Source organism: Oncorhynchus nerka, linkage group LG17, assembly GCF_034236695.1.
Source record: "Oncorhynchus nerka isolate Pitt River linkage group LG17, Oner_Uvic_2.0, whole genome shotgun sequence".
NCBI classification, from domain to species: domain Eukaryota; kingdom Metazoa; phylum Chordata; class Actinopteri; order Salmoniformes; family Salmonidae; genus Oncorhynchus; species Oncorhynchus nerka.
The window spans coordinates 38,180,844-38,194,629 of NC_088412.1; the positions used below are offsets into that span (position 1 = coordinate 38,180,844).

At 42.9% G+C, this 13,786-nt stretch overlaps 1 protein-coding gene across 4 annotated transcripts in view; it reads left to right on the forward strand.

The window, feature by feature from the left end:
* The window catches only part of szt2 (SZT2 subunit of KICSTOR complex), a 110,822-nt gene that overhangs the window by 59,405 nt on the left and 37,631 nt on the right, over positions 1 to 13,786 (forward strand). For all 4 annotated transcript variants that reach the window (XM_029686539.2, XM_029686542.2, XM_029686540.2 and 1 more), the window contains 4 exons: positions 7,144 to 7,262; positions 7,562 to 7,726; positions 8,361 to 8,445; positions 13,050 to 13,223. In XM_029686539.2, coding sequence (XP_029542399.1) covers positions 7,144 to 7,262; positions 7,562 to 7,726; positions 8,361 to 8,445; positions 13,050 to 13,223 — 543 coding nt within the window. The remainder of the gene's footprint in view (positions 1 to 7,143; positions 7,263 to 7,561; positions 7,727 to 8,360; positions 8,446 to 13,049; positions 13,224 to 13,786) is intronic.

Genomic DNA, 13,786 nt, shown 5'->3' on the forward strand with positions numbered 1-13,786 from the left:
AAGAGCAAGGGGAAGAAAGGGGCTCACATGGCTAGGGGACGATTCTAGGAAAGACTGTAATTGACAGTGATTATGACGGCATACTTTTGGTACTGATAGCAGAGAATCCTACATTTTATGGGTTGTGAGAAGAGTTCTCCTAATGAGGGATTAACTGCATATGTAAAGGGCTGATGCAGGAGTTAGGAATAAAACACGACCCGTTTGTCTCCTCTCGGTGCATTTCCTCTCTGAGTTAAATGTGTCCCTGTATACTGTCCTCCTGGCAAACTGATGAAACATGAAACTGCTGATTCATTCTGTAGTCTGTGCTGCAGTACCTTCTAATGGCCTGCCAGATGGCACTGTTGCTCTGGCTCCATCTAGCTCTTTCCAGGCTTCATCCATGACGTCAGCTCTTTCCTCTCAAAGTTTTTCTGAGCTTTAACAAGAGGGACATATTAAATTCGTACATGTTTTTTTCTCTCCCCCACAACTGTTCAACTTCTTTATTGATGAATTCCTTTGTTTACAGAGAGGTGAAATTTTCTTGAAGTGTGTGCATTTGTTTCAATGCAGAGTTTGTTTCTAAGGCTCCAGACCAGGGGCCTCATTTATAAACCTTGTGTATGCACAAAATATGTATGCTCCAGTTTCCACGCAAAGCTTGGCATTCATAAAAACTGCCCCATGACCTGTGAATGTGCTTATCCTCCTGCAAACTTTAGACCATGCGTACGCATAGTTTCCAGTGGTTGAAGTATTGCATTGCCACAAGGCAAAAGTAGCCTAGTAACCTTGTGCAAATAGGGAATGTAAGGGTGGGTGGTAGGCCTCTTACTTGCTCTGGTTGGTTGGCGCTATCTGGCTGGTGCTGGTGAGCAAGGAAAGGTAGGATGCAGAATATCTAGTGTGTGGTTCTTATTTTAAGGCTCTTGGAGCAGGTATTTCTAAAATATACAAATCATCCAACAAGATGCTGGACCAGGCTCAGTGTATAATGAACCAATTTCTTTTCAAAACTAGTCAAATTAATAGAAAAACTGAAGAGCAGTCTGACTAGCCCCTAGGGCTCAGAACAGATAGCCCTGCCAAGCCAAACGGCCATCTTCAACTACCATAAAGCTCTACACCTGAGCATATATACCCTGGCAGAGACCAGGTGACAGGAAGCACTTCTATTTGAATACACTTTGTCAAACTAAGCCTATAAACACTTAGCAAAATAAACAACTCTACAATAACAGTTTAGATACTGTAACCTGTACGATACAGAATACTTTTAAAGAGCTGGACTAGAGCAGGAACTCTTTCCCCCCAATTAGTAACATAGAGTCCCTTAATTAATTGTCGCTTGCATGCATGGTGGCAATGCCCCTCCACATGCCACAAGACCAATCTCACACAAACATTTGTTAGTACTGCTTTAGACTGGCAAATAGTACAGATTTAGACTAGCAACACAACTAACAAACTTTCTGATTTACTTCTCATGTCTTCTGTAATTTATATTTAATGTTTAGAAATTATTTTAGAATAGATCAAACACAGGTAATGTGACCTAGCAGTTATATCTCTATGTATACTGTGAAATGGGTCTAGTGAGTAGGCACAGAGTTAGCTTTCTCACAGGGAATGTATGATGATTTATTCATGAAAGAAACCGGTGCAATCGTTGGCTGTTAGTGAGAAGAAAATCTATTAATTTGATAGTTACATTGTAAAATAATTAGAAATCTGATTATTTATTTCATTTCCATGATCATTGCAAAATAAATTCCTGACTGATGGTTTCATTCTTGCAAATTAGCCTACAACAAGGTAGGATACAGTGGCTTGCGAAAGTATTCACCCCCTTGGCATTTTAACTATTTTGTTGCCTTACAACCTGGAATAAAAATGTATCTTGGGGGGATTTGTATCATTTGATTTACCCAACATGCCTACCAATAATTTTTTTTTTAAAAGACAAAAAAAACTGAACTTGAGCGTGTATAACTATTCAACCCCCCAAAGTCAATACTTTGTAGAGCCCCCTTTTGCAGCAATTACAGCTGCAAGTCTCTTGGGGTATGTCTCTATAAACTTGGTAAATCTAGCCACTGGGATTTGACTAAAAACTGCTCCAGCTCCTTCAAGTTGGATGGGTTAAACCACTCGAGTGTTGCTTTAGCAGTATGCTTAGGGTAATTGTTCTGCTGGAAGGGGAACCTCCGTTGCAGTCTCAAATCTCTGGAAGACTGAAACAGGTTTCCCTCAAAAATGTCCCTGTATTTAGCACCATCCATTTTTCTTTCAATTTACGCCAGACATAGCGTTTTCCTTGATGGGCAAAAAGATCCATTTTAGTCTCATCTGACCAGAGTACCTTCTTCCATATGTTTGGGGAGTCTCCCACATGCCTTTTGGAGGACACCAAACGTGTTTACTTATTTTTTTCTTAAAGCAATTACTTTTTTCTGACCACTCTTCCATAAAGCCCAGCTCTGTAGAGTGTATGGCTTAAAGTATTCTTATGGACAGATACTCCAATCTCCGCTGTGGAGCTTTGCAGCTCCCTCGGGATTATCTTTGGTCTCTTTGTTGCCTCTCTGATTATGGTCCGTGAGTTTTGGTGGACGGCCCTCTCTTGGCAGGTTTGTTGTGGTGCCATTTCTTTCTATTTTTTAATAATGGATATAATGGTGCTGCGTGGGATGTTCAAAGTTTCAGATATTTTTTTCTACCCCAACCCTGATCTGTACTTCTACACAACTTTGTCCCTGACCTGTTTGGGGAGCTCCCTTGCTTGGTGGTGTTGCAGACTCTGGGGCCTTTCAGAACAGGGCTGTATATATACTGAGATCATGTGACCGATCATGTGACACTTAGATTGCACACAGCTGACTAATTATGTGACTTCTGAAGGTAATTGGTTGCACCAGATCTTATTTAGGAGCCTCATAGCAAAGGGGTTGAAAAAATATACGCACCTCTTTACCGTTTGGACTATTTTGTGTATGTCCATTGCATGAAATCCAAATAAAATCAATTTAAATTACAGATTGTAAGGCAACAAAACAGGAAAAACGCCAAGGGGAATGAATACTTTTGCAAGGCACTGTAGGCTACCATTTGTCCCATCTCTCATTTAATTGGACCCACTTCACAGTAGTAAATACTGTTGATAAGCAGCGGTATTTTGCTCTACGCGATCTGATCCGAAGCACAGTTTAACGGTAGAACAGACAGTTCACCTTTTCCATTGACGTTTGTAGGCTACGTTTGAATACTGTAATGTCAAATTTCTTGAGTAGCCTAGACAATATTTCATTTCTAAACATAATATATACACTATATATACAAAAGTGTGTGAACACCTCCTTTAAATTTGTGGATTCAGCTATTTCAGCCACACCCGTTGCTGACAGGTGTATAAAGCACACTGCCGTGCAATCTCCATAGACAAACACTGGCAGTAGAATGGCCTTACTGAAAAGCTCAGTGACTTTCAACGTGGCACTGTCATAGGGTGCCACCTTTCCAACAAGTAAGTTCGTCAAATTTCTGTCCTGCTAGAACTCCCTCGGTCAACTGTAAGTGTTGTTATTGTGAAGTGGAAACATATAGGAGCAACAAAGGGAAAGGGGGATACCTAGTCAGTTGTACAACTGAATGCATTCAACTGAAATGTGTCTTCCGCATTTAACCCAACCCATCTGAATCAGAGCGGTGCGGGGGGCTGCCATAAACGACATCCATGTCATTAGCGCCCGGGGAACAGTGGGTTAACTGCCTTGCACATGGGCAGATATTTTACCTCGTCAGCTCAGGGATTCGATCACTCAGACGCAAAATGGTAGGCCACACAAGCTCACAGAACGGGACCGTCAAGTGCTGAAGAGCGTATCGCATAAAAATGGTCTGTCCACGGTTGCAACACGACGACGAGCACCACCTTGTTAAAAAATCCCGGGGAGAACCTTGGAAGTTATAAAGATAATTAAGTTGCTAATGGCAGCCTGCAGTACCCTGGTCGGCCTTCAACTTGAGTTACTCCATGAGAGAGGGCAGCATGAGCTAGCCTAAAAACGTCATTTCCTGGAGTAGCTCAAACTGTGCATGTTATGTCATGCCATCTTAACCGACTTCATTTGGCTTCAATGCGCTGTTCAGTCTTCACATAGGAATGAATGGTGTCACGTGATTGATGGCTTTGTCCATAAATACAGTCATTGCTCCAGACTCCTTACTGAGCATTGATTTGCATAAATATGTCAGAGAGAAACACCTCTAAGGTATCCTCTCAACAGTAAAGGAAGTCAGCAATACACCATTTGAAGTAGAGAAGCAGCCGTTATACATGGAACAAAAATATAAACGCATCATTTAAAGTGTTGGTTCCATGTTTCACGAGCTGAAATTAAAGATCCCAGAAATGTTCCATACGCACAAAAATGTATCTCAAATGTCGTGCACACCTTTTTTTTTTGTACATCCCTGTTAGTGAGCCTTTCTCTTTTGCCAAAAATAATCCATCTACCTGACAGGTGGGGCATATGAAGAAGCTGACAGCATGATCATTACTCAGCTGCACCTTGTGCTGGGGACAATAAAAGGCTACTCTAAAATGTGCAATTTTGTCACATAACACAATGCCACATATGTGAAGTTTTGAGGGTGCGTACAATTGGCATGCAGACTGCAGGAATGTCCACCAGAGCTGTTGGCAGAGAATGTAATGTCAATTTTTTTTTACCATAGGCCGCCTCCAATGTCGTTTTAGAGATGTTGGCAGTACGTCCAACTGGCCTCACATCCACAGACCACGTGTAACCACGCCAGTCACCTGGACAGTTTACACAACTGAAGTTTTTCTGCACAAACTCTCAAACAGTCTCAGCTCATCTGCGTGCTCGTTGTCCTCATCAGGGTCTTGACCTGACTGCAGTTTGGCATCGTAACTGACTTGAGTTGGCAAATGCTCACCTTTGATGCCCACTGACATGCTGGAGAATCCCAGTTTCAGCTTTACCAAGGCAGATGGCAGACAGCGTGTAAGGTGTTCAGTGGGCGAGCGGTTTGCTGATGTCAACGTTGTGAACAGAGTGCCCGACGGTGGCTGTGGGGTTATGGAATAGGCAGGCATAAGCTACGGACAACGAACAGAATTGTATTTTATCAATGACAATTTGAATGCACAGAGATACCGTGACGAGATCCTGAGGCCCATTGTCATGCCATTCATCTGCCGCCATCACCTCATGTTTCAGCATGATAATGCCCATGTCGCAAGGATCTGTACACAATTCCTGGATGCTGAAAATGTCCCAGTTCTTTCATGGCCTGCATACTCACCAGACATGTCACCCATCGAGCCTGTTTGGGATGCTCTGGATTAGGGCTGACCCCAATTATTCGACTGGCCGATACTTTGGTCGATAGGATGTTGGTCGACCAATATTTTTTTTTAGTTGAGCAGTAGCGAAGATATATATATATTTTTTATGGCACAAGAGACTTCTTATTCCTGCCCATCTCAGTGAACTAATCCAGTGCAGAGGCAGCAGGGATGACACTGTCCAAGAAGAAGGGGAGTGTGGCTAAAATGCACAATGCATGTCTCTCCAGGATACAATCTCTCCTGCCAATTTATGTACATTCATTTTTTCAACTTAATTGTGTGAATTGTTTGCATTTGATAGTTAGTGTATATGAATTCCCCATTCCATATCTCACCAGTAGTACATTCCTAGTACATTAGTACATTTCTAATCTATAATGTTTGTTTGGTTACGGTCATTTCTGTTAATGGATTCAATGTATTATTATTCCAGTCTTTTACCATTGTCATTATCGCAGTGGACATGTTATTTGCAGAGAGCACAACCTATGTTTATTTCATTCCGTTTATGAGTTTGGTCAATTTAGTAATTGTATTTTGTTCAGAGCGCTCCTGTCAATGTTGAGTAAGGACGGGCACCTGATTACGCATAGAAGTAGGCCACCTGGCCTGCGCACAGATGTACACTACCGTGTACAACTGGCAGCTGCATCCCGGAGTCGCCTCTTCACTGTTGAGGTTGAGACTGGTGTTTTGTGGGTACTATTTAATGAAGCTGCCAGTTGAGGACTTATGAGGTGTCTGTTTCTCAAACTAGACACACTAATGTACTTGTCCTCTTGCTCAGGTGTGCACCGGGGCCTCCCACTCCTCTTTCTATTCTTGTTAGAGCCCATTTGCGCTGTTCTGTGAAGGGAGTAGTACACAGCGTTGTACGAGAACTTCAGTTTCTTGGCAATTTCTCGCAAGGAATAGCCTTCATTTCTCAGAACAAGAATAGACTGACGAGTTTAAGAAGAAAGTTTTTTGTTTCTGGCCATTTTAAGCCTGTAATCGAACCCACAAATGCTGATGCTCCAGATACTCAACTAGTCTAAAGAAGGCCAGTTTTATTGCTTCTTTAATCAGAATAACAGTTTTCAGCTGTGCTAACATAATTGCAAGAATGTTTTCTAATGATCAATTAGCCTTTTAAAATTATCAACTTGGATTAGCTAACACAACGTGCCATTGGAATACAGGAGTGATGGTTGCTGATAATGGGCCTCTGTACACCTATGTAGATTTTCCATAAAAAATCAGCCGTTTCCAGCTACAATAGTCATTTACAACATTAATACATATGTCTACACTGTATTTCTGATCAGTTTGATGTTATTTTAATGGACAAAAAATGTGCTTTTCTTTCAAAATCAAGGACATTTCTAAGTGACCCCAAACTTTTGAAAGGTAGTGTAGGTATATAAATGTGCACATTTGGAGATCTGATACGATTCCTGATTTTGCTTAACGCACCACCACTGATGAGCTGTGGACCTTCTCAAAGTAATGTTTTCTTATGTTCATTGAAGAACTGGTAAGACAAAGCCAAGTCAGGTCTGAGGCAAGGGTCATTTTGACATGGTCTCAATTTGAATTGCTTAATCTGTCATCTCCCCTTCATATGCACTGATGGGAAAAATACATCATTTAAAACAATATGGTGGACACTCATCATTAGCCTGGCTTTCACCTGGTCAGTTCTTTCTGGTCAAAGCGATGGAGAGGTGAGGAGATGACAATAAAAAGCTATGGTTTGAGGTCTTCTCCTGACCCTTGTCTCTGCCTGGTCTCCAACACAGGTCCAGAGATCACAGATGAGCTGGTGAAGGTTCTGAGGAAGCGTCTGGATGAGACCACCCTGGACATCATCACCATCATGCTGGGCAGGAACTGCAAACTCACCCCTGCTGACGTGGAGGTAAATGATTTGGTGCACTAGTGTCACATATTCTTTTGATGAATCGTGATTTAACGGAGGCAGAGATTTTAGCCGAACCGTTCGGTTTGTTCTGTGGCGGGAAGGGGCTAAATATGCTATTTTCGCCAGTTCAAATGTAGCTACTTTCACCCCCAGAAGTAGTGTTGAGATTTGCTTCTGAATCTCTTGTGGAAAATACAAAATATTCAGTTATGGGTTTCAGAGATTACTTAGAATTTAGTAGGAATGGGAGAGACATTGATGTGTTGCTTGATTACGTGTGGATGTTCTCCCCTCAGTTTATCCAGCCGTCAGGCTCTCCAGCCACTGAGGTGATGGAGTTTACTCTGCCGCAGTGCTTCATGCCCTGGACCCCTGCTGTGGCCCACTACCTCAGGCAGAACCTGCTCATCTTCCTCCACATCCCCAAGTACACAGACAGCTACGTAGAACACCACTTCAAGGTATGCAACACTACTTGTACACTACACTGGTACCACTACACTGAGTCCACAGACGGCTACAGTACAGCGAGCACCACTTCGAGGTAGACTACAGCCCAGCCTCATCCTGCATACCGACATCAGGGGCAAAATCTGCTTCTGCAAGTGAAAGCGTGTATATCATGTCCCACCTCTCTCCCTCTCAACTTTGGTAGAATTTAAAACCAATATATTAACCGACCTCTGTCCCACCAACATTTTCTGCTGTGATGCCGCTTTAATAAGCGATTTTTGTCACAAGTGTCTGAATGCCGGGTAGCATTACTCCCAGCACTAGGGCTGCCCAATTCAGATCTCTTTTCCACTCTCTTTTTGACCCATCTCATCAGATCTTTTTCAGAGCTGATCTAATTGGTCAAAGCGTTTTTTCAGCGACGTATTTGTCAGTTTTAGAGGATGATAGAAGGGGACCATTCAATTGATTCAAGTGTGGTGTATACAGTTCCCTATGAAGGGGTGTAGGCTAGATGTATTCAAAAAGAGGACCAATCCACTGATGGATAGAGTAGTGACTACATTTATTTTGACAAGTTTGAATTTTGTGTGTTAAATCACACATCTCTTCTCTCTCTCTCTCTCTCACTCTCTCTCTCAGCACTACTTCCATCAGAGCAGTGAACTACCTGACTCTGATGTCTACCTCTACAATAAGCCTGGGGGCCAGGGGACTGGAGGGAAAGGTAATGAAGTTATTTTCTCTCTTCTCTCAGCTGTCCCTGTGCACACACTGTCCTCTCACTCTGTCCCTGCACAATGTCTATCTCCCTGTCTCTCTCTCTCTCTCTCTGTCTTGCTTTCTCGCGGTCTTGCACTGTCTCTCTCTCTCTCTCTCTCTCTCTCTCTCTCTCATGCACATACACACACGTATCCCATTGCAGTTGGCATAGCGCACCCTACATCTAATTCACCAGCTGATATTGTGTTTCTTTATAATTAGGTAGCCTTCACTTGTTTTCTCAAATTATTTAGCGGAGGCTGTATTTTCTCTCCTCTACTTGACGTTTTCTGCTCAGCGGAGTTGTGTGTGTGTGTGTGTTTATAAGCTGCTGACTTCGAGGGAGTGATATCGCAGGTTGTGCTGACAGCCTCTTTCCCTATTTATACTTTTCACCACATTAAATAATCGCACGGAAAATTATCACAGCACTGCCTTGCATAGCTAATACGCACTGAGCTGACTTTTGTTCTGCTTAGGCACTTCTGGTATAGAATGTTCGTTTCTCTGGTTAGTGTTACACTCGTTCTCCCAAGGTGACTGGCCCATCAGACTCGCCAACTTCCATATCTGAAGTGTGCTTTGGTGGATAACTTGCCAAAAAATGAAACGAGACTGAATAATGGCCTGTTTTGTTGTGTATTCCCCTGTTTGAGGATCAGATCATCTTTCTTTGGGGACAGCACATGCTATTGCCGTGCGCCCGGGTGCGAGCATGCACGTGTGTGATATGGCCTCCTGTCAGTTGGGATTAGCCTATAGTAAGACATTTCTCCAGCTATCCTGTTCATTATATAGTGTGTTGACAGCTATAATGATTAAACACACAGCTCCTATATTATCCCCACTGCCTGTCAGCATAAATATTGTTTCAAAACAGGCTGATATCTCACTTAATCTGACTTCTCTGCAGTGTCCTACTCAAAGTACCAAGGGTGATGTTTATTCGGTGGGGGGGGGGGGGGTTCCCTCCAGGTAGCTTCCCAAATGGCACCCTATTCCTCATATAGTACACTAGTTTTGGCCCGAGTGCACTATAAAGGGAATAGGGTGCCATTTTAGATGCACACACAACCCAGGCTTTTGCATTCATTCCCCATGCAGTCTCACTGCTTTTTGTTTGCTGTGAAGGGAAGCTCTGACAGCATCTTATTCATTTGAAGTATTGCACAACAAGGTGTTTGAGTGATTTGATTTGACTTTGATCCCTGCCTGGCGTGAGAATATGTCAGGTGCAGACTGCCACTCTGGCAGAGATGGAAGGTTTAGCCTTGCACTGTTGTGTTCCACGGCCAGCTTATTAAGAAACTGTTTTCCGATGGTTACCATATTTAATCTTGTAGAAAAGTCATAACCTAAACTACACACCTACTGTGCTTGAATACCATGGAAGGCATTTTAACATGGGCTGCTGCTTCAGCGATTCCATCTCAGTGAGCTTATAGACCTCGTTTTATTGCAGAATTCAGACAGAGATATTTTCCTCTTACTGATAACTGTGTACGAAGGCCCTGCAACAAATAACTCCTATAATAACTCATGTCTGTTATTGTATGTGTGATAAAATAGTAGCAATGTCTGTGCATAAAGGAAGTGAAAGAGTGTAGTGCCAGGCTAGTGGAGGCCTAGCTCTGGTCCAGGGGATTAGTGTGGCTTGTTAACACTGAGACTTCCTTTAAAGCTGCACTGACGCCCTGGACCAGAGCTAGTAGAGGCCCAGGCCCAGGTCTCCTGGACATTTGCATTCAATTGGTAGATCAATCTGAGATGGGGTTGCAAAATTCCGGAAGCTATCCACAAATGTACAGGTTTTCTAGAAATCCCGGGTTGAAAGTTCGCAGAACAAGAAGGGAATAAGCAGGAAATCCGTAATCCTCTGACCAGGATTTCTGGAAAACCTGTGGATTTTGGGAAAGTTAGCGGGAACCCTTGGCGACCCTAATTAGAGATGATCTGAAGATACTTGTTCCACTGACTCCGCCGATTCCTCATCAGTTTGTCAGTTTGCACTGCTTAGTACACAGTTCGCAACGTACCATACGTTACATTAGCAACTGATGCACCATCTGGCCTTCAGACAGGAGCTGAAAAGAGACACCTCTCATATCATATCTGATGATACTAGAAGGTAATGTATTGAGAGTATGTCTGCCTCTCTGTCTGTCTGTCTGTTGACTCAGGTACCATGTCGGACCTCGTTCAACACCTCTTCCCACCCTCTCAGTTCCAAGGTATCATGTTTGATGAACCCCTAGCTACCTTGGCTCTACTGGTCTGGCTGGCTGGGGGTGCTCCTGCTCTTGCCTCATTTTCCATATGGCTTTATTTGGCTGTGTTTTACTCTTTAAGGGAGATTGGCTCTTTGGAAGTAAATTGGCTGCACTTCAACAACAGTAGTGTTTAATGTGGACCGGATTGCTTATTTGAGTTGCCCATTGCTCTCTGCATTACTTTTTAAGTGGCATGCAGAGTGACCTGACTGTTCTTTCGTTCTTTTAATGTAGTCTGGTGGCACTTTTGCCACCTTTTTAAAGCTTCAATGTGTTCTTGACTGGCTTTGGTCTTGGTTATAATGGCTTCTGCAGTCTATCAAGAGATGCTGCTCAATGAGAATTTAAATGGAAAATAATCAGGCATCGGAATATGTGTGCGTTTTTATGTTTAATAGTATCCAGCTTTTAAACGAAATTGAATGTTTTTTTTTTTTTCAATTAGGCAATGATATTTACAGCTATTGAGATATATAGGCTGGTTAAACACAGGGCCACTGCAATGCTACTCATTGATACTGGAATAATTATTTTGAGCAGAATGAAACAACGTTGTAGTATTTTATTCACCGTCTTTCCTATAGAAATGTTATCTTTGGATCTGTAGAGCTCTTTTCATTCCAAGAAAGGCTATGCTATGTAGCCTAAAATGTGCATTTTTCGGTGTTCTTTAAAAAAAAAATGATATAAGGCTGAGACAGTTTGAAAATGTCATCCCGGTCCTGTCTTGTCTGTCTAGTGGATGTCAGTGTGACTTCTTCAAAGGCTGTGGAAAGGATCCGCAGTCCAGACTAACTGTAGTGTAATTGACTGAATGACTGTCTGGCTCAGGGCCTTACAGGATGACGGCGTGGCCTTGTCTTGTAGATAGATAGAGGCCCATCAGCTCTAAATCCTGTTTTCTGGCTGCCACCATTACTGATGTGCTGTAGCAATCCATTGGCTCATTGCCCTGGCTGACACGGGCAGCCGTCACAGAACCCGGACAGCCTGTCAGAGGCTGCATCCCAAATTCTGTAGCACCTTATTCCCTGTATAGTGCACTCCTTTTGACCAGAGCCATACGGGCCCTGGTCAAAAGTAGTGCACCAAATAGGGAATAGGGTACCATTTGTTTGGGATAAACCCTCTCACGTTAAAGCCACTATGGAGGGACTGCTGAACACAAAAGGACACCTGTTGCATTGTGTTTCTGTGCTTTTCGTTTGCGACTCACAGGTGACGGCCCGGTCAGTCCATCAGACCTCATAAACCACCCTGTTAAAGTAGCCAAAGAAAAATGGACCGGAGTCCCCGCAAAACTCAAAGTACAAAAAAAATCAAGTCACTTGCTCCGGCTGACCTGTTCAGTCATCAGAATGCGCAGGCATGTAGTAGTAGCAGTAGCAGCAGCAGTAGTAGTAGTAGTAGTAGTAGCAGCAGTAGTAGTAGTAGTAGTAGTAGTAGTAGTAGTAGCAGCAGTAGTAGTAAAATCTTCTGGAGAGAAACCATAACACTTGATAAGTGGGTTTAGTGGTTTGAGAATGACAAGTGGCTGCTTTGCTGACTAGCTGGCTGCAATAGACAGATACGCACGCTCAACATGCACGCGGTGTAGCATGACCGTCTGCAGTCGAGTGTAAAGCCCATGTGTGTGTTGCTGTTTTATTCCAGGTGATGAATGTAATGCATCTATGTCTCCCGCCAGCCTGCCAGGTACATCAGCCCATCAATCACTACTCCACGCCTGCCTCTACCCACTAACGGTGCAAGCTTATAGCCATAGTCGTATCAAACCAAACATGGGCCCGGACAGATCGGCAGTAATGTTATTTAGCGCAGGTGTCTTGTATGGGTGAGGAATCCCTGTATGATGCAGGGTTTTATGAGGTGGATAGAAGATGCAGGGCGATGGGGGTGAGAATCCGAAGACGACGCTGTCTGGGTTTGTGTTGGGATGGAACATCAACTGTGTTGTAGTAGAAAGGTCATGGTTTATCCATTGATGCTGTTGTTCCTCTGATGTTACAGCAGGAGAATGTCAGACCGAATCAATGGTGAATCTCTGTAGCTTATAATGGCCCACAAAGTCACTGTTTATTGCATTCAAACTGCACTTCATTTCACTTGAAAAATATGGTTAGCGTTTCGATGTGAACAACATGCACAATAGTCAAGGTTATTGTTAATACTGTACAAAAAACACTATCCGGCTCAAAGGACCATTTAAAAAGAGCACCACCTTTTATTCATCCTCTAATTAGTCTATCAGTGTAACTCTGGGTCACCCTGTCCTCCACATTTCACCTGTTCCCTTCAGGTATCGCCTGTATCGCCCTGTCGTTCGTTGATGCTCAAGGCTGCCCATTGCAGGTTCCAGCCCAATACTGCACCACACCACCCAGAGGGGATGCATCCACCATCCTCCTACAGCCAGATCAGTTTGACACCCTGACAACTGTCATCAAGGTGGACTCCAACAACCTCAGCTCAGGTAAAGCCTGGTAGGGTTTCTTTCTTTTTGGCTTCGGAAAACAAAAAAAACGAATCATTCTTATTGGACAGGTTCAGATGGTACCCCTCCATTTAGTTTGTGATGAACATGACAAAGCCTGAGTAGCCAGGACAACCGTTGGCGGAGTTGTTGCTGTGTCTTTTTCTTCTCAACGAATGTCATGAAATATGTTTTCTATTATGTGCTGCGTTGTCTATTTGTATTAAGTGATTGAATTATATATATCATTTTTGCACTGGGGAAGTGTTTGAGAATCGTAAAATTCTATCTTCCTACAGTACCATTTCACAAGATGGATTCATTTATAAACAGAGCAATAAGTCGTACATAGTGGTCTCTCTCTGGAATTAAATGCAAAGTCACCTTGAGTAGGACTGCTAAAGCTGCTCACATAATGATGGTCATTGCATAATTTTACAATTCGTTTTTATTCTCTCTTTCTTAGATACGGGGATTGTATTTGTTAATGTGACATTGAGTTAAATTTAATAAAATTATGATGAACTTTTTGTTTTTGTTTAAAAAAAAAAATGTTTTACTCC